Source organism: Chelmon rostratus, chromosome 16 (genome assembly GCF_017976325.1).
Source record: "Chelmon rostratus isolate fCheRos1 chromosome 16, fCheRos1.pri, whole genome shotgun sequence".
Lineage (NCBI taxonomy): Eukaryota > Metazoa > Chordata > Actinopteri > Chaetodontiformes > Chaetodontidae > Chelmon > Chelmon rostratus.
This window is the reverse complement of record NC_055673.1, coordinates 10412075-10436497: the sequence shown is the minus strand read 5'-3', so window position 1 is coordinate 10436497 and position 24423 is coordinate 10412075. Positions and strand designations below refer to the sequence as shown.

The 24423-nt window shown below is 41.1% G+C and overlaps 1 protein-coding gene across 1 annotated transcript; it reads left to right on the top strand.

Moving 5' to 3' along the window:
* Positions 1 to 161: 161 nt before the first annotated feature.
* On the top strand, positions 162 to 22671 carry dennd3a (DENN/MADD domain containing 3a). Its single transcript, XM_041955778.1, has 30 exons — positions 162 to 339; positions 3688 to 3776; positions 4071 to 4226; positions 4420 to 4555; positions 5343 to 5458; positions 5550 to 5677; positions 5785 to 5896; positions 6008 to 6127; positions 6293 to 6391; positions 6512 to 6631; positions 7160 to 7275; positions 7628 to 7783; positions 7979 to 8075; positions 8227 to 8330; positions 8968 to 9170; positions 9242 to 9401; positions 10004 to 10160; positions 10250 to 10472; positions 11949 to 12028; positions 12615 to 12794; positions 12972 to 13142; positions 13922 to 14051; positions 14425 to 14532; positions 16564 to 16661; positions 18936 to 19090; positions 19549 to 19615; positions 19872 to 19944; positions 20038 to 20156; positions 20275 to 20412; positions 20498 to 22671. The coding sequence occupies exons 2-30, from the start codon at positions 3696 to 3698 to the stop codon at positions 20690 to 20692; spliced, it is 3798 nt and encodes a 1265-aa protein (XP_041811712.1). The 5' UTR covers positions 162 to 339; positions 3688 to 3695; the 3' UTR covers positions 20693 to 22671.
* Positions 22672 to 24423: the final 1752 nt, after the last annotated feature.

The window sequence follows — 24423 nt, the reverse complement described above, 5'->3', positions numbered from 1 at the left end:
TAGTACTCTCCACGAAGCCCACGTAACTGTTTAAAAAGAAGAAAGAAATATGCTTTTATTTCGAAATGCGGTATACCGGAACTTCAAGTGAACGTGGCGCTCCGCTGAGTTTGACAGTCCAGCGCTAAACCGAAGTGTGTGTGAGTGTGTCAGTGTGTATGTGTGTGTGTGTATCAGAAACCGTTGAATCACAGTTTACTGTAAAAGTTAGAGACCGCATAGAAGTCACTGCTCAAGCGTTTGGACTGTTTAATAGACGATGACAGCGAGCGGGAGCTAGCTAACTTCTCGTCAGTGTAACTTAGCCGTCCGCCGGTGGAGATGTTGGAATAATTTAAGGTCAGTGTTTGATTTTAGTCTTGCTGAGTCAAGAATCTGGCTCGACTGGTCTCAACAAGCCAGTCTCGTGTCCGATAACTATCTTAACTTTACGGTAGAGCTACTCGTCAGTTATAAAATCTGCTAACCTTCCGTAAATTAACGTTAATGTCAGTAACAGCCAGTTTTGCTGAAGCTTCTAACATCCAGATTTGCCATAAATGACTCGAAACTGCTGCAAGATTTGATGAAAATGAACCCGTCGTTTGTTCCAGTCTATTCGGGCTTTAGTTACATACGAAGAATACGGGGGACGTGTGTTGGCACATAACCACATGTTGCTCATTTTTGGTACTTTTCCACCCGCCCGCCAAAATAACAGTGATTTTACAAGTGCTACAAATTGAGAAGAGGAGAAAGAGCAGTGATATATATTATGCCTTACCGCCTGCATGTCTTTATTATGCCTGCTTTGTGTCATGAATGATGAGCTCTAGTTTTCTCACAAACCTGCCAAAATCTGGTAAATGTTGTCTGGTGCCCATTAAAAGGGGGCATGTCACCCATTTACTAGTTCACCCTCTTCCTGTGTCCCAGAGCAGCTAAGTAAACACATGGGGACATGCACTGCCCTGTTTGTGAGTTCGCTGGGATGCAAAATCAGCAATGAAAATGCAGACAGCTGTGCAACCCCTGGATATTTCCAGGTTGAAGTTAAAATAGCAGTTGCCTGGAGCTTTGAACCAAAACCTGAAGCCTAATTTTTACACAGTTACAACTGCAAACAAAAATAATGGGTCAGTAATGTTATTGACCCAAGAGACTGTGCCAGTCGTCAATTCAAAACTCCATTTCTAAACTCTGGCAGAACTGTCCTGGGGCACAGACGTCACATATGCAGATTCCCAAAATTACTGTGATTACTGCACAAGTGTATCTCTTCTCTGAACCACTTCAATTCCATCGCAGCCTTCTTCTTCCATACATCCTTTCTGTTCCTAATACCTGCTTGCCAGCGGCTGCTTGGTGAAATTGTTGTGGGCTACGTCAAAGCTGTTTCATGTCTGAAATATATGAAGACAAACTTGTTTGTTAAAGGTTGTGTGCACGGCGGCTGCCTCCTCAAAGCTAAACTCCAGCAGTAACTCTGTTACCGTGAGGTATGTTGATGGTAGAGTTATTCCACTCAGTGCTGTTTTTCTAGTGAAGCCCGTGTGGAATGACTTAACAGAGCACAAGTAGGGCTGCAACTAACTATGATTTTCATTGTTGATAAATCTGTCAGTAGTTTTCTCAATTAATTAATTAGATGATGATCCAAAGATATTCAGTTTACTGTCACAGAGGAGTGAAGACACCGGAAATTAATCACTTTTAAGAAACTGGAATCAGACAATTTAGCCTTTTTTTGTAAAAAATTACTCAGGCCAATTATCAAAGTATTTGGCAATTAATTTAATAGTTGCCAACAAATCGATTGATCATTGCAGTTCTAAGCACAAGCATTGCTTTTATGCAGAAAGGCTTGTAATATGAACTTCTAGATGGGCTTTTGTTGTTTTTCTCCTTGTGTTGGACATGAAAGCTGTATTTTATTTAGTGTGTGCATGCAAGAGACCGTCCTGCCGGTTCATTTGTGTCAGATGGCTGTAAAACTACTATGATGCTGGACATTAGTTGAGTTTATGAGAAGTGCCAACACACACTCCCACACGCACAGGGTTTCGAAAATTAGGGGTTTGTCAGGGAATAAATTACTTGAGCTTGTGTGTGTGTTTCCGTGACACAGCGGGGTAGTTAGTCAGAGGCCGGAATGGCCTGAAGCCTGAGAGACAGAAATAAAGCGAATGTGTCGAAGGTGAAGAAAGAAGAGAAAATGGCAAAACAGAGAAGAGGACAAAAATAGCAAACAAATATGGGATGGAAGAGGTGAAAAGTAGATAAAAGGGGGGAAACGCAGGGAGTTGAGATGAAAGAAGCGTAGAGAAAAGAGAAGAGGAGAGCTGAAAGACATGAAAGAGAAAGATTGAGACAAAGAGGATGATTTAACAGAGGGCAGTTCACTGGGTTTTGGCTGTACGTGCAACTAATGCAAGTCAGATGTTTATGACTGGATCTGCCCGACAGATAGAAATTATGATTTAGTTATAAAACTCTCTAACTGTATATTCATATTTACAATGATTATTTGCTTAATCAGTGATTTGATTAAAAGAAAATTAAAAGCTAAATATTTTGGTAATCGGTTAATCATTCCAGTAATTTTTTAAGCTAATATGTAAAAAAATTAGCTGGTTTTAGTTTTTTTGCATTTAACAGACTAATCGATTATTTGTGAAAACAATCAGCAAATTAATTGATAATGAAAATAATCGTTGGTTGAAGCCCTACTGTATATCCACATGTTCTTCAGAGGAAAAGAAATATAAATAGGCAAGGGTGTAGGTTTGTATTCAGACATGACGCTGTGATCAATTGGCATATCTTTGACTGATTTTAATTCTAGTATGTTGTTGTGTAAATAAAGGAATAGATTGAATTATGTTTTTTGTTTTTTTAACTCAAAAAAGGCATTTCGTAGTCATCTACTTTTTTCTGCCCTGACTTGCGTCTGCAGGTATTTCATTTTTATACTGCATGCCTAAATGGACATGTGTGTGTGTGTGTGTGTGTGTGTGTGTGTGTGTGTGTGTGTGTGTGTGTGTGTGTGTGTGTGTCTTTGTTTGCCCTCATTAGTGTGTACTGCATGTCTGTCTGGAGGAAGTTGCGGGTAAAGAGTTTTGTCTGTGTGTGTGGGCGTGTCCATGGTGTGTGTAATGCTTTAAGTGGGGCCCAAGATTGTGCTGGTTTTTATTTAGCTCATGCTATATTTTACAAATTAGATTGCCCAAGCTCCAGTTTGGCCATTTGGTAAACTCTATCCTAAATGAAGTCAGCATCTGGTTTGGGAATCTTTTCTGAGTCACGGTCAAAATATGAATTCTCTGAACCATCACCGTGTCTCCTTCTACCAGTGTTGCCTGATTTTACGAGTGGTTCTCTGTAATTATAGTAAGCGTAGCGTGATAAGCGTGATGTATCTAAAATCTTCTCACAGTATTTGTAGTTTTGTTAATGTATGTCATGATATATTGTCTGTTGTTGGATATTAGAGTGAATTAAACACCTCAATGAACAAGAAACTCAAATTTACTTTTTACATTTACAACATTTCCTTTAATTATCTTATATAACCACATATACTGTATTGTAGGCATAGGTACCTCAATACAAATGGATAAGAAAACTTGTGTTTTCTGTGTGTGTGTGTGTGTGTGTGTGTGTGTGTGTGTGTGTGTGTGTGTGTGTGTGTGTGTGTGTTACTTGCAGTGTGTGTGATGGCAGAGCTCCCGTCCGGACTGCTGGAGGCATGTGTAGTGGTTGGAGCCCCAAGCGATAAGCTGCGAGACATATACCAGGTATGTATACACACATACACAAAGACAGAAGCAAAACCATGTGCACACAAAGTATGCAAACAAACAGTGGTTCAAATATGCAAAACTACTGTTTCTTCCACTCATACTTTTGTATTGATTACTCAGAGTTTCATATTTGCATACACTTTTATCACATTTTATCTGAAACTGATTTTATGATACAGCTTAAAAAGGGATTTCTTAAGATGCTACAATTTTACGTTGGGTGTTTATGTGTACACCGACTTCTAGGTTGCCAAATTTATAATCCTAAATATTTCCAAACTGTCGTAGCTTCATCAGCAGAGTAAGTTAGATGAACTCCCCCTGCTGGAATCTGAGGTACTGCAGGTCCATGCCCCGCCCTTCGTTTCCAAGGAGACCAACTCCAGCCAGTCGATTGGTCCAGCTTTCAGTCGTGTCCAGAGGAGAAGGAGCTTCATCAAGAAGGTAAACCACAATTATTTTTCTTTGAGAAACTTAAAATACAAAGTCCTTCATTAGTGGTCAGTGTGAGAGAGTTCTGGTTATTGGAAAATGATTTCCTTTCTGTTTTGTGACTGGTCTGTCTAACTGCGTATGTGTTGATAAAGGATTGGGCTTTTCAGATCATATTTAGCCAGCATCTTCTGTTTGTTTGCAGAAGAGGCGAGATCGTGCTCCAGAGGTGTTGCCTAATGGAGAAACAACCAATCGTACAGAAGCGTCTTCGGCAACAGAGGACATCAGCGTTCCAAAGGATCTGGACCTCATCGCCTTGCCCCAGCTCTGTTTCCCTGGTAAAGTCAATTTCATCTGTGATAATTTTAAGATTACTGAGTTTTTAATTGGATAACACGCATCTATTTGTTCTGTATTTGGTCTTGGTAATGCCAACATGATTTTGGGCTTTCTTACTTTCAGACTAGTTGACTAGTCTCAGTGTAAACTTCCATTTAATCATCATGGAAATTAGCCATTAGGAACATCCCTAATATGAACGCGGATCACAATTTGCCAGTCTGGCAGCAGAACAACTAAGGTCAAAGATCATAATCTTGAGTTGTCATCTTGCTATGCTTCCTAAATAGCCACCGTCATAGATCACTCTCTTATTGGAAGTCCACAATGTGAATTACACATTGTCTTTTATTATATTTACAACCTAGATGGTACCATGGTTGTACATTTTCCATGTAAGCAAAACTGTAAAACCTGTTTCAACACTCTAATGTAAAGTTTGTAATGCTGCGTTCGTGTCATGTGGATAGTAGAGATATAGATGGTGACAACTCAAGTTTGATTTCAAAGTTGGCTGCGCAAGGCATAAAAATACTGTGCGCTGGAAATATAGCACTCTATCCATCCTTGGTTGAATGATGGGTGTTGGCTGATGTGAGACATATCCTGGCACTTCTCTCTTAGTTCAGAGTTGGATGTGTCAGAGATTGTATGAACATCTCAGTTTCTCAATTATTACACCTTAAATGTCGATGTGAATGTAATTCCTAAATGACATGAATGTGGATTACAGCTCAGCTCTACATAGTGGCAAATCTTGAGGCTGCTTTTTTGTCCACTGGCTAGGTGGTCTTCAGTTAGCCAGTGAGCAGAGAGAAGACAGTTATCACTTCCTGGTTTTCACTGACCTTTTTGGGAACCGAACCCACGGGGTTGTTGTGCAGTACTACAGGGCTGTACAGGTACAAACACACACTGTCACCCAAACAGAGAAAAACACATTGAATCAATGAATGCAGACATTGGTTTCTCACTGGCTGTCTACCCTGTCAGGCCTGTCAGGACGGTGTTGTCCAGAATGGCCACAGGTGGAATTCCAAGTCCCGTCTATATACGCCCTTTGCTGTGTGTGTCATCTCCAAGTTCCCCTATTACAACGCTCTGAGAGACTGCCTGTCATGGTAATTATTTCTATTAAATACATAGAGCTCATGGATTACTTGAACTTGGTTAAGGTGAATCAAGTTAACCCTTTCTCTGTGTCTCCCACCCATACTCTATCTCCCAGTCTTCTGGTCCAGTTGCGGCCTGCAAGACAAACTGACATTGAGGAGACAATAAAGGAATTTTCAGCCAAGCTGTCCCTGGTGCCTTTACCGCCTCCTGGACGACTACATGTGGTCAGAAAACACTTTCTCCCTCCGTCAAGCCACCTTTCGCTGTCTGTCTCCCTCTGTGACCAGTTTTAATTGCTAGATCTTCACTGTAATATGTTTGTTTTTGTGTGTTAGTGCTTCAGCCTCCGTCCCATCCAAGTGGTTCTTCCATCAAGGGAGGACCCGGACAGCCCCGTTATCGACATTGACCTACATCTACCCTTCCTCTGTTTTACTCATGCAACACTGCTTCAGGTATTGCAACACCCGGACTGGTATTACATGGCATATAAACACAAGAAGAAGTCATAAAGTGACTTCTGGTTACAAGTAATGTTAAGCATGCCGTAAAGTACATCCTAAATCCTAAAAATGAGAAAGACTTCCTCTGTTAATCCTATGAGGCCCTCGTCTCCCTAGGTGCTGTCCTGCCTCCTGCAAGAGCAGAGGCTGGTATTCTTCTCCGCTGACTGGGCCAGACTCACTCTGGTTGCAGAGAGTTTGCTGCTGTACCTGCAGGTCAGTGGAGGAGGAGCGTTCATTTTATTTGACTTTACTCAGAAATATTCTAAAGCTTCCTGCAGCATTCCCTTATCTGTCCTGTCGTCTGTCTCCGGTTTGTCTGTTCGTCTCTTCCAGCCTTTGTCCTGGCAGCAGCCTTATGTTCCTGTCTTGTCTCGAGGAATGCTGGACTTTCTCATGGCTCCGACAGCCTTCCTGATGGGCTGTCACATCAGTCACTTTGAGGAGGTTGCTGCAGTGAGTTAAACCATTCACCGTCTCTGTTCAAGCTACAGACTTTGTTTCTCATCAGCATCATGGATTAAAGTCTTGGCTTTCTTGCTTTCGGCAAATCTGACCTTTCTCGTCCGAGATGATGGGAGCCATGTTGGATCGAGTTAATATCCAGACTGTTATTCTTCCCTACGCTAGGGAGGACATATTATGATTAGGATTGAGCCTTGTGTTGTTTATCACAGAAATGATTGTTTTACGTGTTATAGTCAGAACCAGTGGACATCTGTAATGTCTTTGCCATTTCCAAGAGTTCAAGTATTGTTTATTTTTGTAACTGTCTTGATTGACATACTCACAGTGTGTAACAATAACTGCTTATTCTCCACTGCATCCATCTATATTCAGTGTCTTACAGATGCTTAGTTCACAGATTCAACAGTAGCTGCCTGTTAGTCTAACACAGCAGGACTGTCTGGTAATGAATTGTACCCATTGTACCTACATTGCGTGTGCGTGTGCGTGTGCGTGTGCGTGTGTGTGTGTGTACAGGAGACAGAGGAACTAATCCTGGTGAACATTGATGATGGCATCATCCAGTCATCGTGGTCTGAGACCATTGACCTACCAGCTATCCCTCTGGCTGCGGCTGAGAGCTTTATGTCAAGGTAACACATGCACACACACACACACACACACACACACACACACACACACACACATACACACACACAGCAGGCTGTAAATTCTGAATGAATTTTTTTTGTTTTGTTTTTCTTGAGTGATACGGAAAAATAAAACCATTAAAAACACCTCTGGCCAGAAACACTATGGTTTAACAGTTTAACTGTTCAATGTCCGAAATCATTTTAGCGCTGGAACCGGCAATAGAGCCTAAGCTTGTATCAAAGCTGGAGCAGATTTGGAGCTAAAAGCAAAGCTACCCCCTTCATACCTGCTAAATCAACTTACAAAGTGAACACAGCTTAAATGACTGAGTGAAATACTCGGTGTCTGCAGGGCAGAGTGTCTCCAGCTCCACTATGACTTGGAGCTGTGTCACCTCGGAGTTGGCACTGATGCCAACGCCATGCGATGCCACCGCAGAGACTGGCAGACTCGCCTCAATACACAGATACGAAACATCACCCTGGAACTAGTGGTCAACATCTTCAGGTAAGAGTCTGTGTGTGTGTCCTGCTTACGGCTGTGTGATTCTGGGAAATAAAACTGTCAGTAGGAATAAGTTTAAAACACAGTGTAGATATATTAGACAAATCTGAGTCTGAATGAAACCTTTTCTCTCTCTTTTTCTGTATGTTTTATCCAACGGTTGCTCTGTCCATCTGTCCCTTTTCATCACTTTGTCAGAGGCGTCCAGGACTTTCTTAACCATGAACACAGAGTTTTTAACAGTGAGGAGTTTCTGAGGACCAGAGAGCCAGCAGACCAGGCCTTTTACAAGAAGGTACACTCATTTACAAAAAAGTTGGGATGCTGTCGGTAAACCGTTCAACCGAATCAGGGTTGTAACCAGACATAACAGTAGCACACACACTCACACCCACAAAACTCTGTGACAATCTGTGCTGCATGTTTCTCTTCGTCTTTGTCCCCAGGTATTAGACACTCATATCTTCCACTCGTTCCTGCGAGACAGGCTGAACAGGAAACGGGACACCTTCAGCTGCATGGAGCACAACACGCGTAACCATGCACACAGGTATGACATCATAACTGAGGCATAGAGGTAACCAGGCAACACTGAGGGGTCAAGGTGCAAGCTAAGCTAAGTAAAATAATATACCAACAATTTCTATAACCGCAGCCAACAATCCAGCATTCACACTGAGCTGAGAAAGGAGTCTGGCTTTGAAACGATTCTTTAGCTCCCTTTTTCATCCGTTACACAACTATTTCTGTCAACTGTAGTGTGAACAGCCAGGTCTTAGAGCACAGGGCTGGCTTTTCTCTGTGCCATCAACATTTTTATGACATGGTCGGACAACACGTCATAAAAACTACAATAACCTGATTTCAGGACTGCCCCGAAGTCGTTATCCTCGCCAAACCTGGAAGAGCTGAAACAATTAGTTGATCAGCAGGAAGTCAATTGATACTGTGTCAGCAAAAAGTCCAAACTTTTGCTCATTCAACCTGTAGATGATGCTCCCACAGCTGTAAACATGAATCATCTGGGTTTTTTTGCACAGCATGCCACCCATAATTATAAACGAGATTGCCTGAATTTAATGAGAAAAGTATTGGGAAAGATCATATTTAAACTTTTGTAAAGTGATATCTTTCCTCATCAGCATGAACTCAACTTCAACATCTACCTCCTCCCTGTCCTTCTCCAGGAATGCGATGACAGAGTTCCCTCGACGTCCTCTCATGTCTGAACTGTCCAGGACCGGCTACAGAAGCTACACCAGCCCTCACGACAGACTGAGCAAGCGGCTGGGAGCCAGCCTACCTAACCTGGATCAGTCTGCCAATGACACTTTGACTGCCATCAGCTCCAGCAGACCAGCCTCCCTCAGGAAGATGACTCCTGATATTGGTGAGTACTGGTGGAGGGATTAAAATCAATTAAGATTTGAACTGTTTTTAATTTCCTTTGTCACCTTCCAGGTTTGAAGTCCCCTCAGAAAGTAGTGAAGGTTTTCCGCCTCCCAGAGTTCCCTCCTCCGCTGGCCTACCATTATGTCCAGAACTATTACTCTGACATGGTTGCTTCCCTGGGGAAGGCTATTAACGCTACACCGCCTGATGAGTCTGCTCTGCTGGCCAGGTACTGTGAGGAGCAGAAAGAGGGAAGTGTTTATGTACAAGGGAGGTGGTTTTGTAATTTTATTGTTTAGCTGAAAGAAGAAATATTTTATATATGTAATCATTAAAGTGTTTTTTCATCAGGAAGTTCTGGTTTAGTGTTTTAGTATTTCTGGCAAAGGTGATGTACTGATCTGTTTATTTGTCTGCGACAGTGTCACTCAGATTTATTTATTGTAAGTTTTACTTCCTGATCCATGAACTGTGAACTGACAACGACTCCAACACAAAATGTTTAAATAGATTAAATAAAATGCAATGTAAAAATTATCTTAACCTATCTTTACCGATTCGCTAATTGCATCTTGCTCACTATTGCTTTAGCTTCTGTTTCAACTGCAAACCTGTTACTTAGACAGCACTGCAGAAATCCAGCTTTTCTGCTGAGTCATTGTTTTTTAGGGAAATACTAAAGTAGAAAAACAGGTTGATTATTCATGCTGTCATGAAACTAAAATTTACTCAATAAAAAATTACCTATATTTCTGGAATGAACTGACCCAGACCAGTGACTTCTAGACAACTAAATGACCAGATCCTGTCCATGTGTCTGTCCCTCTCTAGGTACCACTACCTGCGCGGTTTGGTAAACACTGTGTCCAACAGGCGTCTCGATGCATTGGAGGACTTCCAGAGTCTTTATAAAACTGACTCAGACATCTTCCCTTCTCAGATGGTTAAGTCTCTAGTTGAGTCACTTCCAGAGGCTGAACGGTTACAGGTCAGCTCATTCAATATCATCCGGCAAAAGAAGCCATAATAACCATATTGATTAGCACTGTAGTTGTAAATGACAAAATCTCTCCACAGGCGGACAGACGGCCAGAACTGAAACGGCTCATCAGTCGTCTCAAGAGGGACCAGGAGCGGGAACGCGCGCGCCATGACAACGGGCACGAAGAAGGTGCCGTGAAGCGCTTTCAGCTGCCTAAAAAATACATGCAGCTGGAGGAGTTTGTGAAGTGCATCCAGGAGTCCGGCATCGTAAAAGACCAAGGAACCATACATAGACTCTTTGACGCTCTAACTGTAGGTGAGTTGTGTAGTATGCTGCATATACGTGTGTTCATACATATCCCGTGGAGCTTTTCTCACAAATTCCACCATGTTCAACTCCCTCAGCATACACAGAAACATTCGTTCAGACAAAACATCCAGCTATACCCCTCCTCCTCTCCTTTTCCTGGCAAACATTCATTCCTCAGGTTAATCATTACTTCACCTCTTCTTGAAGACGGAGAGTTTGTCATGCAGGGCTGTTTGATGTTGTAGGTGTAACCAGCGCTCCAATGGTCATTTACTAGCCTTTAGTTAATGGCTAGCTACATACCTTGCTATTAATCCCTTTGGTAGCCATTCTTTCACCACTGCCATTAAATTAGTTCACATGTGGGATGATCCTCTCGCTGTGCAGGCTTGAAATCCACAGTAAACATCACGAGCAGCTAGCAGCCAGTAGCGAGTAGTGCCAGCCAGTGTGAAAACTGCAGTGACCCGACGGCATTCCTGTGATCTCAGATTGAGCGTAAACTGGAAGGCGAGGAAAAGATATTTGAGTCATAAAAGAGCTGTGGATTGACTAAGGAGGGATATTTGTTTTTAATTTTAGTTAAGAGCTTGGGAAGGAAGGGAGTTGGGAGAGGGGGAGCTAAGGTATTTTTTTTCGAAAGCTGTGGTTTTAGCCAAAATTGTGTGCTGGTCATCTTTCTTCAGGAAGAAAGGTTGGAGTAAGGGGTTATCTTTCCCTCCACATTATGTTATTGGAAAAAAAAAATCATTTACAGTTTGGCTTCATTATCACATTAAGTTTTCCCTTCCTCTTCTGAGCTGCACTGGAGAAAGAGATACAGACTGTTCAGAGCAGTAGACGCCTGATTTCAGTTAATCAAACCTAGAATTATAAGCCCCAAAAATCCATTTTAGTGGAATATTTTTAAGTAAAGTAAGACAGAGGTAAACAGATATTTTGGGCAACGGGAAGTCATTGTCCTTCTGTGGTTATTTGAACTCATAATGAAACTGAAACTTGAGTGCCTTTTGCTTCTGTAATTTGTCTTTATTACCTTATAAGAAATCAATCCGTATCATGTAGACTGATCATTCTTGATTCCTTGTTTTATGTACGACTACTACTCTTACTACTACACAATGAGATATGCTATATTACATATATACTGTAATGCACAAAATACAAATACTGCATTTTTGATAGAAAATCCCTAAATGACGCTTTGGTGAATTAAGGTATTGCTCACTGGCCCTTAACAGGGGTCTGTGCCTGTATGAGCTGTTGTTTGGGTGTGGGGAAGCACACAGGCTGTACTGCATGTAGTCATTGCTGTAATACAGTAAGGATGAGACTGACTGCATTTCTATAGAGTTTGCTCATTCAACCATTTCTGAGTAAATGAAAATCAAGATATAGTTTTTTTTAACTCAGTGTCACAGGTCATCAGACTGCCCGCAAATGATCCTCATTGTGAAAAAATGTGTGTTTACTTTCTTGCAGGTCATCAGAAGCAGGTTGGTCCAGAGCTGTTCAGAGTCTTCTACACCATCTGGAAGGAGACAGAGGCCGAGGCTCAGGAGGTCTGCATGTTTGTTTTGCTTCTAACATACAGCTCAACATCCCAGATCTTGAATATACAGTATTGGTGACATCCTTTGTTGTTACAGTGTGTTCACATTCCCAGCATACAGGGATAGTGTGACATATAGATGCAAAATCAACATTTTGTGTTTGACAGCTGGTCGTAATTGAAGGCAGACAAACAGCAGGAGGAAGGGTTAGCATTAGACATAAGTTTATAATTTTTTGTGAGAGGAAGATTGTGTTGTGATTGTGCAAGTACTGAGTCTGAAAAAATCTGTTTAACTTTGTACCTTAAATGTGGCTGGCAGTTGTAAATAAAAATATGTTTATACTGGAAAAAAGAGTATTCAGATCATGTTGTGTTTGATCTGACAACTAAATGTAGGAAGTCTGGAAAATCTTTCTTGTAAAGAAAGGATCGTAATAAGGTTGATGGAGGAAGTGCAACCAAAACAATATATCAATATGTGAGCTCTGAGTAAACTACACTGTAATTAAACAAAGTTAAAGTAAAACACTGATTGACAAACTGATTTTTGCTATCTTAGCTGCAATCTAAGACTGGTTTTATGTGATTTTCAGGTGTGCTTGCCAGCGTCTGTCTTGGAGCACATAGAGCCCAGCGAGTGCGTCTTCAAGCTGTCCTCCTCTGTCAAGACGAGCCGCGGTGTGGGGAAGATCGCCATGACTCAGCGACGGCTCTTCTTGCTAACCGACGGACGACCGGGATACGTGGAGGTGGCACAATACCGAGATTTAGAGGTGAGACCAAAGGAAGGACAAAACACCTTGTGAAGTGAGATTAAAGAAGTAAAGAAAAGCTTACAAGGAGAAAAAGAAAGTGCTTTCATCTGGGCTAGAGGCGTGAAAAACGCAGCTATATACCAATTTAAGTATATTGATCCTGCATGTTGATTTAGATTCTGTTCTTCCCTGTAGGAGGTGAAGGTGTCCTCAGCTCCCTTCCTGCTCCTGCGAATCTCCAGCCTGAAGCTGCGTGTTCGGGGCCGAAAAGAGGCATTCGAGGCCAATCTGAAAACGGAGACTGAGCTGTGGAACCTGATGGTCAAAGAGATGTGGGCCGGGCGCAACATGGCTGACCAACACAAGGTAAGGCTGTAGCTGAAGGGTGTGTGTGCCAGTATGAGGTTTATGTTTGTGGGAGAAAAGAGAGCATCAGAAAAGAGAGGGATATACGCATGAGATACTTTGATGAGTTATCATGTACCTTTATTACTCATACAGCATGTGTGTGCACCAGTCATTAGGAACTTTTGTGACCTTTGTAGGTGTGGTTGAAATTCCTTTAGGGGTTTATGAATGTAAATACAAACCAGCTGACGTAACTGCAACATCTCCGTCTCTCTCACTTCATTTCTTTCTCTCGTTGCTCTCATTTCACTCTTCACTCTTTCACTCGTCTGCTTCTGTCCGTAAGACCTTCAAATAATATGTATGCATGCATGTACTCTCTCATCAAAGCCTATTCACATTTATAATGAAATCTGTGCTGCAGCTGCAAAGATTAATCCATTAAGCCATCGAAAGAAAATTAATCGGCAAATAATGTGAGAATCAAAAAAAATAATTTCTGTCATTTTCCAAGCAAAATTGTCAAACATTTGCTGGTTCCACCTTCTTAAATGTCAGGATTTGCTGCTTTTCTTTGTCGTTTTTGAGTAAATGAAGAGTCTTGTTCTAGACTTTCTTTAACATGAGTTTTTTGAAAGTGCCCATCTTTATTTTGCCTTTTTTAATTCTATTTTAAAATTTATAATCTCAGACTTTTAATCTCTTTGATTTTAAATTCATCTATTTTTTTTCAATCTTTGTAATGCCTTTTTGTGAAGCACTTTTAAGTATAATTGTAAATGCATCTTTGTCTCCAGGACCCCCAGTACATGCAGCAGGCTCTGACCAATGCCCTGTTAATGGATGCAGTAGTGGGCAGCCTTCAGAGCAGTAAGGCCATATACGCTGCTTCGAAGCTGGCTCACTTTGACCGCATCAAGATGGAAGGTAGAATGACGACGTGACGATGATAATTGTTGTTAATGTGGTCTGGTTTGCTTAACTTTTACCATCTAGCGCACGAATAAACCCACCCATTTGGTCAACATGGAAGGCATAATGAATTCAGTTTGCTTCTGAGATACACAAAAAAAACACAGTGTCAGCTGTGAAGGTTAATGACTTGGTTTCAGTTCAAATTTGCATAATACAGTCTCTCAGTTAAGATTAGTCTGAGATCATCTGGAAACTTTACGTGTTCTTCAGATGACTCATCAGTGGTTGCTTTATTGCTTTTTTAGGGTTTACGGTTCATGCCTATGCGTTTACCACCTGTTAAAGGTTACTTACCTCTCTTTAACAGTGATTTGTGTGTCTATAGTGCCAATGATGGTTCCCAAGACAACCGCAGAGACACTGAAGCACAAAATTAACCCCTCGCTGGAACTCGCTGCACCTCAAGCTGTAGATGTACTGCTATACACACCAGGTACAAACACACACACACACACATATTGTTTAGCTTCTTAGCGAGTCTTGTAACCTTGCGTCCCTTCAGTGTTCATATCATCACCGCGATGATGTGTCATGTTTCTCTTTCCGTGTCAGAGCAGCTTCACAATCCGGAGTTTCAACTGTGACACCAGCACACGGTCACTGACTGACAAATGCAAACACATGACCTTCGTCATCACCTCTCCTTCTCTCTGATTAGCTCATTATGTTTCACTCCATCATAAAGAAGACTGACGGTCATAAAGCTGCATAAGTTTCTTCACAACACTTCCTTTCCCAGTCTCGTTTAGAGGAAAACTACAGCTGGAAGTCTGCCAGACCTTTAGACACAAAGAGGAGCCTTTCCTCAAGGCTGAATTGTCATAAATATACAATTAAGCATTCCCAATGGGAGCTGTAAAATCATGTGGAAGCACAGAATAATAATATGTTGTCCTTCTCTGAGCCAAAACAGTGATAAATACAGTAAGTTTTGGTCTGTAATTCTAAGGCCCTCTGAACTTTGCTGAACCTCCACAGGAAAGTAAAAGCAGGAAGAAGCTCACAGAGAATTTAATCATGGGATAAGTAGCTGAACTTCGCAGACATTTCTCTCAGTCAGAATCTGCTTAGCATTGAAATAATTGACCCCTAAGAGCCTTAAAGTCTTAAATGGCTTATGGCGCTACTTGTTACTGATATTAAATTCACAGACTGGTGACAAATTAAAGGAAAACCTGAATAAGTAAGTGAAGAAACATTTAGATGCACATCATTCCACTTAAGGCATGAGGGGTCACTGAAAGGCTTTTTTTTTTTTTTTTTTTTTTTTTGGGCTTTAATGTCTTAATTGATAGTTGACAGTTATAAAAGGTTCCTGGCCGGACATGAACCAGACACATTGCTGTTTATATTCAGTCTTGACCCCGAGGCCACCGGGCACCACGTTCCTGACCAGTTTAATGAGCATGACTATGAAACAATCATGTGTTATGGCCTTCACAGTCACTAGAAATCCGCACATTTAAACACATATGGGTGATTTTTGGCATGATGTTGTGTGACACAGTCCTCTCCCCCACATCTTAAAAACACCCAATGAGGCAGCATCTTGTGGAAAAACCTACACAGAGGAGCACTGAAGCTGTTCTGGCAGCTTATGGCAGCCCAAAAAGTTACTAAGACACTTAATGTGTTTTTTTTCTCGTGGTCTGTCACCCATCAGGAAAGCCCAGTCATCACATTAAAACACAAGAGTTGTTTACTCTTTGAGTTTATTGTGGGGGCCAGACACACAGGCGTATTACATGGCAGGAACACTGAGAGGGAGCGGCTTGAAATGGACTATAAAGCCATGGCCTTCAGAGGACCCACCATCTGGGGCCACTTAGATGCCCGGCTGGTGGCAGACTGACCCCCAGCAGTAACACACTCATACTCTGATGCCCACATATTCAGGCACTGTTCAGTTCTTCAGTAGCAGTCAGCTCTTTGGGATTTCTGTTGGTGAAACGAACAAATCTGTCTATTCAGATCCTCCCTGCCTCTCTATGACTCACTCTCCCTCTCTGGTTTGAATATAGGTCACTGAATTGAATTACTGGCGTATGGCCAGTTCACTCCTACTTCTCTCCCCTCCACACACACTCCTTTCTCCCTCCATTTCTCTCACTTTTTACTATCCAGCTCCACCCCAGCTCTCTCCTTCCCCTCTACGTCCCACTGCCCGCTGTCCCTGAAATACAGGATGTTACTTTCTTTTTTTCCCCTGCTTGCAGTGCTTTTAAATAGCAATGAATGCGTTGGAGAAAATCTGGCCGTTAGGTGAAGCCTGGGTGGAGTCATGCAGCAGAAAAAAAAGTTTGGAACATGAAGCTGTTGGTTGATAGTCACATATTTTCTTGGCCTCCTGAAAGAGTAAACACTGGCAGCTGTAGGCCACAAGTTTGAGATAAGGTATTGAGAAATAACTGATAAGTGTGTGTGTGTGTGCGTGCGTGCGTGCGTGTGTGCGTGCGTGTTCCAGGTCAGCTGTGGGTGTCCGTGAGCGGTGGGAAGGTAATGGTGTTTGATGCCTCCAGCTGGTCCCTCACGCACACCTGTCACGTTGGGAATGCAAGACTGGTAAAGAAGACCCACACTGCACGCATTAGTTCAACCACACCGAAACACAAGTGCAAATACATGCAAATAACTCAAAGATGCAGTTGTTTACTAGCTGGGCTGGATATTGAAATTTCTGAAATGTGATCACAGCTCTGATAAAAACTGCTTGCTCAACACCAAACAGCAGACAGACACAGGCAGCGACCAGCCGGTGGACATAGTGGAACATGTGTTACTTAAAAGTCGGATATTATTTATATTAAGGAGAGTGAAGGCTGAATACTCCTGACTTAAATTCAGATGAATGTTGCTTCATATCTGCTGGATGTGAAAACCGGCAACTCTGTGCTTACATGTTAACTGTATTCAGTTAAAAGGTGATTAAAGTTCAACGTTGAGCAATTTTGTATCTGCGGCTTGTTTCTGCTGCCCCAAAGTGACCAGAAAATACCAAAAGAAAAAAGCAAATGATAGAAGTAAGTTGTGTTTCCCGAGCCACATCTGTCTTGAGTTAAGACAGCATGAAGCACTGCTGCATTTGAGGACCCATAAAAAACAACATGCTTATGTTTGAGATTTGAAAACAATAATGCTAGTTATCTAATGCTGGTTTAATGGATATTTTGTAGTGAACCTGGTGTTTTAGTAGTTTCCTTTCACAAATGAAAACACATTTGACTACTTCACATCACTGGACAGAATCAGCAGATAAACAACACATACTGTGCATGTCGCTGACATCGGACACAGATAACACTGTTTTCCTTAGCTTTATTTTTTGCTCCTGCTGCTTCTCTTCAAACAGTGTCAGTATTACCTTCAGACTTGCAAGCACATGTTTTGGGGGAGTGAACAATGTGTTTTGAATAGTTTAATTCCCACTAAGACCGAAACATTTTCTGTCGAAGCATCGACTTTCATAACAAAATAAACAAGTGAAAGTGCAGTAAAGTTCTGCGGAGAAAGTAAATTAGGTTAAAGATGAGTGTAAAGTTGTACTGTACATCGTAGGACTGTGCTAATCACTTACCTTCACTCCAACCATGCAGGTCACAGTCACATGAAATATGTTAACCAGTGTGTGAGTGAGAGGGACACACAGAGTACCATAATGTTTGCACACAGTTCACTACCAGGTCATGTATTTAACACCAAGACCACGCTCGTAATTGTACAGTAGTTACATGTAGCATGAAGGATGATTTAAAATGGCAATCCACATAGTTCAATGTTCACATCTATTATTTATAATCGTATAAATATACATATATTATTAAGATCTATATTTGAATCTGTAAAAACAGACAGTGATATTAGCTGTAATGGTGCTGAGAGGACCCTGTGTTTTGTGGCTTAGTTTTAGATCTTATTAAACAATGGTACCACCTAGTGGAGAGGTTGGGTATTGCAAAAAAAATTCCCCCACACTAAACTATCTGCGCTTTCTGTTTAACCCAAACCTTTATCTTGGTGCTTTTCATTATGCTTACCCAAGTCTAATAACTTTCATACATACCTGCAACACTTACCTGTGTAGGAACAGCCTACTGTAAATAAACCCAACTTTCTTCATATCAGGGCAGCAACTAACCAATATTTTCCCTGTCGATCAATCTGCCATTTATTTTCTTGATTAATCGTTTGGTCTATAAAATGTCAGAAAAAAGTTACAACATGCTGTACCTTAAGAAAAGACAAGCACATCGACATATATGTGTTTTCCCAAGCCACAATGCATTGAGTTCTCTCGGCTGCTGTAGAAACATTTTCATCACAACATTAAAGGTGACGTCTTCAAGTCTTTGTTTTGTACAAAACCCACTAGAAGACAAAGAAAAGCAACAGATCCACACAAGTGAAACCAGCACATCTCAGCATTTTTGCTGGAAAAATAACTCAGTTATTAAAATACATTTTCTGTAAATTGACTGATTAATTATTCTAGTTATCATTTCAGATCTGCTTTTTAATTACCTGCAAAGACAAATCCAACTGTACGAAGTCCAGGGCAAATAAGTAGTGATCTGATGTATTTCACATGCTAATCACTTACCTTGTTGTAAAGAAAACTTGTGTCAATGATGAAGTATGTAGAGTACATGTAAGCCCTTATGTTTTCTCCTCTCAGGTTGAAAATGAAAAACCTTGGATTTCCTATTATTCCCCCCAAAATTTACTCCTAATGTTTCTATTATTTAAACCCAATAATTTTCTCATAACTGTAGACACCTGGTTTTTACATTCTCTGCAGCTGCATAACTCCTGGTGTCTTTCTGTCTCTCTTGTTTGCAGAATTGCATGCTGGGAGTTGATAATGACCAGGTCTGGATGGGTTCTGAGGACTCCGTTATCTACATCATCAGCATGGTGGCCATGGTCTGCAACAGACAGCTGACGGAGCACAGGGCGGAGGTCACTGGACTGGCACTTGACATAGACAAATACAGGTAATACACACACACACACACAGTGGATGACTCATGAGTAAAGAAAAAAATACCTCAGCTAACAAAAAATACATCAAGTGCTGTCATAAAACTTAATGCTCAGTATAAATATAATAAGTGCACATACCAAGTGTGCCTTCTGTGTGTTTTTGTAGTGAATAGACAGTGTCAAAATATTAAATGGCCTTGTCACCGACATTGTTGTACGCTCCAAAGAGTCCTTATACAGAGCATTATAGTAATACAGCACATGTTGTCACGCATGGCTGCTTATTTTGATCCACTAGATCACTAGAACTGAACTTTAAAGCAGATGAACTGAATTGTATTCAACTGAGCTGTAGTGAGAGAGTCTCTGCAGCAGATGTGTGTTTAAATCAATTCTGGGTCCAAGTGTTAAACCGTACAATGAAGAAAAACAAACATCTCACAAGTGTACTTTGTGCACTTTTTTTCAGCCAGAAGGTGGCGTACTCCTGCAGTGCAGAGGGCAGCGTCATGGTGTGGGACGTCTCAACACTACAGGTTAGTTTCAAGCCAACGTTTTGTTATGTTATTTACTGTTATAAATGGTGCAAAAGCCATAAAAAAATCCTGAATTAATAGTTTACAGGTTTGGAACTGGTTTGTTTAATTCAAGGATTCAAGTTTTTCACATGAACACACTGGTCAGAGCGCCTCCTGCTGACTGCTCCTTTCTTCTTCCAATTATTTTCCCATGTCAAACCAAAATTTGCTGATCCATTTTTCATAATTGTGACTTTTGTGTCGAACCACTCAGGTGAAGAGGCACTTCCGCCTCTCCTGTGACCGTCTGCAGTCGGTCTCCAGCTGTAACGGAACGCTGTGGTGCTGTAAGTTTAATGCACTCGCTGGAGCATTAAGATGGGAAGCTGGAGAGCTGATGGTGGAAATTGAATAATATCTCTCTCCGTGTCTGTCTTCAGGCTCCAGGGACGGCATAATGGAGGTGTGGAGGAACGGTTCAGTGAAACATCGTCTGAACCTGCCAGAGCAGCACAGAGGATCCACAGCTATGTTCAGCTCTATGCTGCTGTTACCTGAGGTGCCACACACACACACACACACACACAGTCTGAGTTTATCTGTCTGGTATCTTGGTGTGTTTTGCTGTACTTGAGTGTGACCCTTTCTCCTCTTTGTGTTTTTGTTGTGTGTCTCAGAGGGAGGAGCTGTGGAGTGTTTGTGTGGACTCAGGAGAAGTGTGTATTTGGAAAATTAAGGACACCAACAAACCGCTCCACCGTGTGGCGCTGCAAGACTGCACCGGATGTTACTGCATGATCAAAGTGAAAAAACAGGTTAATATACAGTACCATAGCACACACACAAAAAGCACCCTCAAACGCATTACGATACGGGCAGTGACCTCCTTTTTTCTCTCAGGTGTGGGTTGGAGGTGTTGGCCGCAGTTCTACAAAAGGGAAGATTTACATCCTAGACACCGAATGCCACCAGGTCCTGAAGGAGCTCCACGGCCACAACGACAAGGTCACGGCGCTCTGCTCTGCGGAGGATCGCTACGTCCTCAGTGGGGCTGGCAAACAGGACGGAAAGATCGCCATCTGGAAGGTGGAGTAGAGACTTTCACTCTCCGGAAAGTTTTATTTTCTTTGAACCAAGAAAGGAGCCCAGGTCGAGAATCTGTGGGAAAAGGATCGGAGATCTGTGTTTCTGGAAATCTCAACTTGCCTTTTGCATCTCAGAGATATGACGGGATCACGTGGCTGCCATGTGAAGCAACACGTTTACATAAAGGAACACCAGCCGAGCAGGGTTTCCTGCTATGAAGTGGTGATTTGTAGTCAGAAATACTAACAGCACTAACACGTTATTTTTCGGGAACATGAAGGACAGATGAAGGCTGAAAAAGGAAAAGTGTCCGCAGCTTCTCTGGGTATGCTTTTTAATCCAAAGTGCTTCACTTTACTGAAGGTTTATACATTTTTAGTATCGTCATACCTTATTTAATGCCAATAATGAGTTCGATCACACTAGTATTATGTGGGAACACTGTGTGACTGAGCCTTGCTTCAAACTGACTTTCTACAGATCAAAGCAGTCAAACTACCTTGAAAACCAAACTCCTGTGATTAGAGATTTCCCCATCACTGTGGGAAAAGCCCTGAAAAAGTGCATTTTGATGGACGTTGTGCTTTAATGGACAGTTTCAGTGGAGAGTGACTGGGAATTGAGTTAGACCTGTGATCCAGCCATGCATGTGTTTCAGAGCACCTCAAGTGTTGTCCTGCAACAGCTGCAATCTGATAAGAAAACACAAAATAAGGACTAACCCCACAGTGTTTCACACTTGTTGTATTTCTTTCTTGTCATATTTACCTCATTGTTAAACATTTTTCTCTATTTATTAGCTAGAAAGTTAGTGTTCTCTGTGTTATTGGGTAGCTGATTTTAACAAGTTGTTTTTATTCAGACTGACAGAAGCTGTGAAGGTTCTAGTCAAAAGTCATGGCTATAAAATGCTTTATGCATATTAAAAATGTACTTGTTTAAGTTAAGAGGCTATAAATTGCCTCATGTTTATAATCTACAGGCATTTGGGTCCTGTATGTTTTATCAGTTTTGTAGCTAGTTATTATTAGAATAGTGTTATTTGTATACTTGTAACTAAGTGAAACAGGGCAGACTGAAGTTTTCTTATTTTCACCTTTTCTGCCTTTTACAGCCCCCCTTTTTTTTCCTCTCCCAAAAATGAACTTTCTGGAACTCTTGAACAATGAGTTAAGAAGTAGACACACAAGTCCTACATATCTTTATTATTTGTAATTATACACTGTATATAACTTGTGAACATGAACATAAGATATATCCCTCTTGTAAACTAGACTGGTGACACTGCAAACATCTCAAACTTATGTGTGTTTTTGGTTTTTTTATAATAATGTCTTCACTGACTTTTTATAAGACTTCATACTGTATAATATCCCCAAGACCCTTCACAAGATTCTCTAATACTTAACCAGACAGTGAACAAAGCAAATACACACTTTTTAAAGAAAGTCTTCACTTTGTCTTTATTTGTAACCAGTGTGTGTTTTTGCACTTCCTACAGTTCACCAGAAGGTGGTGCTGTTTGATACCAATAGAGGTTAAAGTGGGCGCTCTATATATTAGGGCTGTTTTCCGTGAACAGTTATTTTATTAGCTAAATTATTAGCCACTTTGTCTATAAAATGTTTGAAATTAGTGAAAAATGGCCATTAGAATTCTCAAGAGCCCAATAGTGGCATCTTCAAAGTCCTTCTTTAATCTGACTATCAGTCCAAAACCCCCAAATATTTAGTTTTCAATGAGAGAAATTTTTGAGACGAGATATTTTATAGCATTTGCTATAGCAAACATGGAAGCTATTTGACTCCTGCCTCCTCTGTCTGGGCTGCAGGGCGTTGGAGTGATAAGAAAGACACAACATAAAGCTAGAGCAGGCTGTCTCCACCCTGATCAAGCGTTCCTGAGCAAAACACTGAGTCCCTGCAGGGTTTCTGCGCTGTGAATGACCTCTGACCTCCCTGTGAGGCCAGTCAAGGTGTTTTTACATCAAAGTCCCACTGAAACTCTCTTCCAGTCCTTTAAATAAGTAATGCATGTGCAGATATGCAGTTGTATGTAGCTACATTCACATAAATCTACTCATTTATGTATCTGTGTATTGTGACATTGTCTTGTTACATAAAGCCATAAGCTGCTGTTAATCTCTCACCGTGCAGGCCCACTCATGCCTCGGCTGCAGTGGAAGATAAGTTGTTTTCTGAGTCCCCTGCAGCTCTTAACTAGTTTCCCTTAATCCATAAACCTTTACTTACAGGAAGCAGGAGTTATATTTAAAAGCTGGGGGAACAGAAGAAACACAATCGCTGTGCTGCAATTCAAAACCTGACTTGGAAAACAGCATTGAAGGGTCGACAGAGGCATGTTGCTCTGCAGTACGATGCTACAAAGATAAAAGTTCCTTCACTTGTGCTGTAGCAGCTAGTGCAGCTTTTTATTCTTTATTTCTATTCCTGACTCTGTGGTTGCTCAGAAAAGAACAAAACAAAAGGACAAGGTGCCCTGTGCTTGTGACGCAGCAGCCGCCTTCAGACTGGAGGATAAAACTGGTTGTGTTTTGTTTTTGTCAAGAAATGCTTTGGAAACACCAAAATCCACAATGCAGTTTGTCCCTCAATACTTTGATTTCCCTACTCTGTCTTTGTCTCTGAGCCACAAGCTACTGAGGATGTAAGTGTTTAAAAGCCCCTCAAAACTTCACAAATGTTACATATTTTAGTATATCAATGATAAGTTAAGAAACAATCAGAGTTGCAGTTAGACATTAGGACTGTGTGGGTGTGGTTTGATAAAATTCCTAATAATGATATAAATTAATGTGAAATAACCAAAACAGAAAACAGTACGTGCATGTAGAGCCACATCAGTTACAAGAAACCGGCTTTTAAAAGTGGTTCATGAATAAATGGTTTTATGTTTCAAAAGAGCTCTAATTTCTTAAAACAGCAGGGCACTGTCGTTTTTAACAAATATTATTCAAACAGGAGTAAATACTGATGATACACGACGAGAATAGAAACAGACAATTAAAAGCAATACAGTAGTAAAATGGAAAAACTAGCCAACAATGATCTAAAATAAAACAACAGCCATAAGGAACAGCAACAATTCAGTATCTGGCTGCACAGGCTCATTTGTCCACTGTAAGAAAAGTACAGACTATTGGCAAACTTATCTTTTAATAAACAAATGACATTTTATCAATGTGACTGTACAGACATGTTTCTCTGAAACGTACAGACATTTACTTCAGATAACACGTCTTATTATGCTTGTATGGTTTCATGTTCATGCAGGTTATGACGGACAGGTGAGGGCACAGGAGAAGAACATCACATCCCCCAGGGCAAGAAAAATGATTCAATTCAAGACATGCTTTAAGAGTTGCAGCCAGATTTTAACTCTAGTTTGTTTTCTTAAAGGGACAGTTGACCTCAAAATCAAAAATGCATGTTTTTCCTCTTACCTGTAGTGCAATTTAACCATCTGGATTGTTTTGGTGGGACTTCCTGAGTTCTGGAGATATCAGCCTTCTCTGCAATATAGTGGAATTAAATACCACTTAGCATGTTTTGCTAAAAGTGCCAAAAAAATACACAAATACAAAATTCAGCAGCAATACTGATGACTCCACAGACCATGAAGTGAGCGTTTTCATATGGGAAATATTTTCTTTCTGCTGAACTACATCCACCAACAACCCACACCAAAACTATCAATAGCACTGCAGGTGACAGGAATTT

Excerpts from the sequence above, each read along its gene's own strand:
- dennd3a (XM_041955778.1), top strand. The coding sequence starts at position 3,696 with ATGGCAGAGCTCCCGTCCGGACTGCTGGAGGCATGTGTAGTGGTTGGA. Across the intron at positions 10,473-11,948 it reads CTTTGACGCTCTAACTGTAG|GTCATCAGAAGCAGGTTGGT; the intron begins GTGAGTTGTGTA and ends ACTTTCTTGCAG. Across the intron at positions 13,143-13,921 it reads ACATGGCTGACCAACACAAG|GACCCCCAGTACATGCAGCA; the intron begins GTAAGGCTGTAG and ends CTTTGTCTCCAG.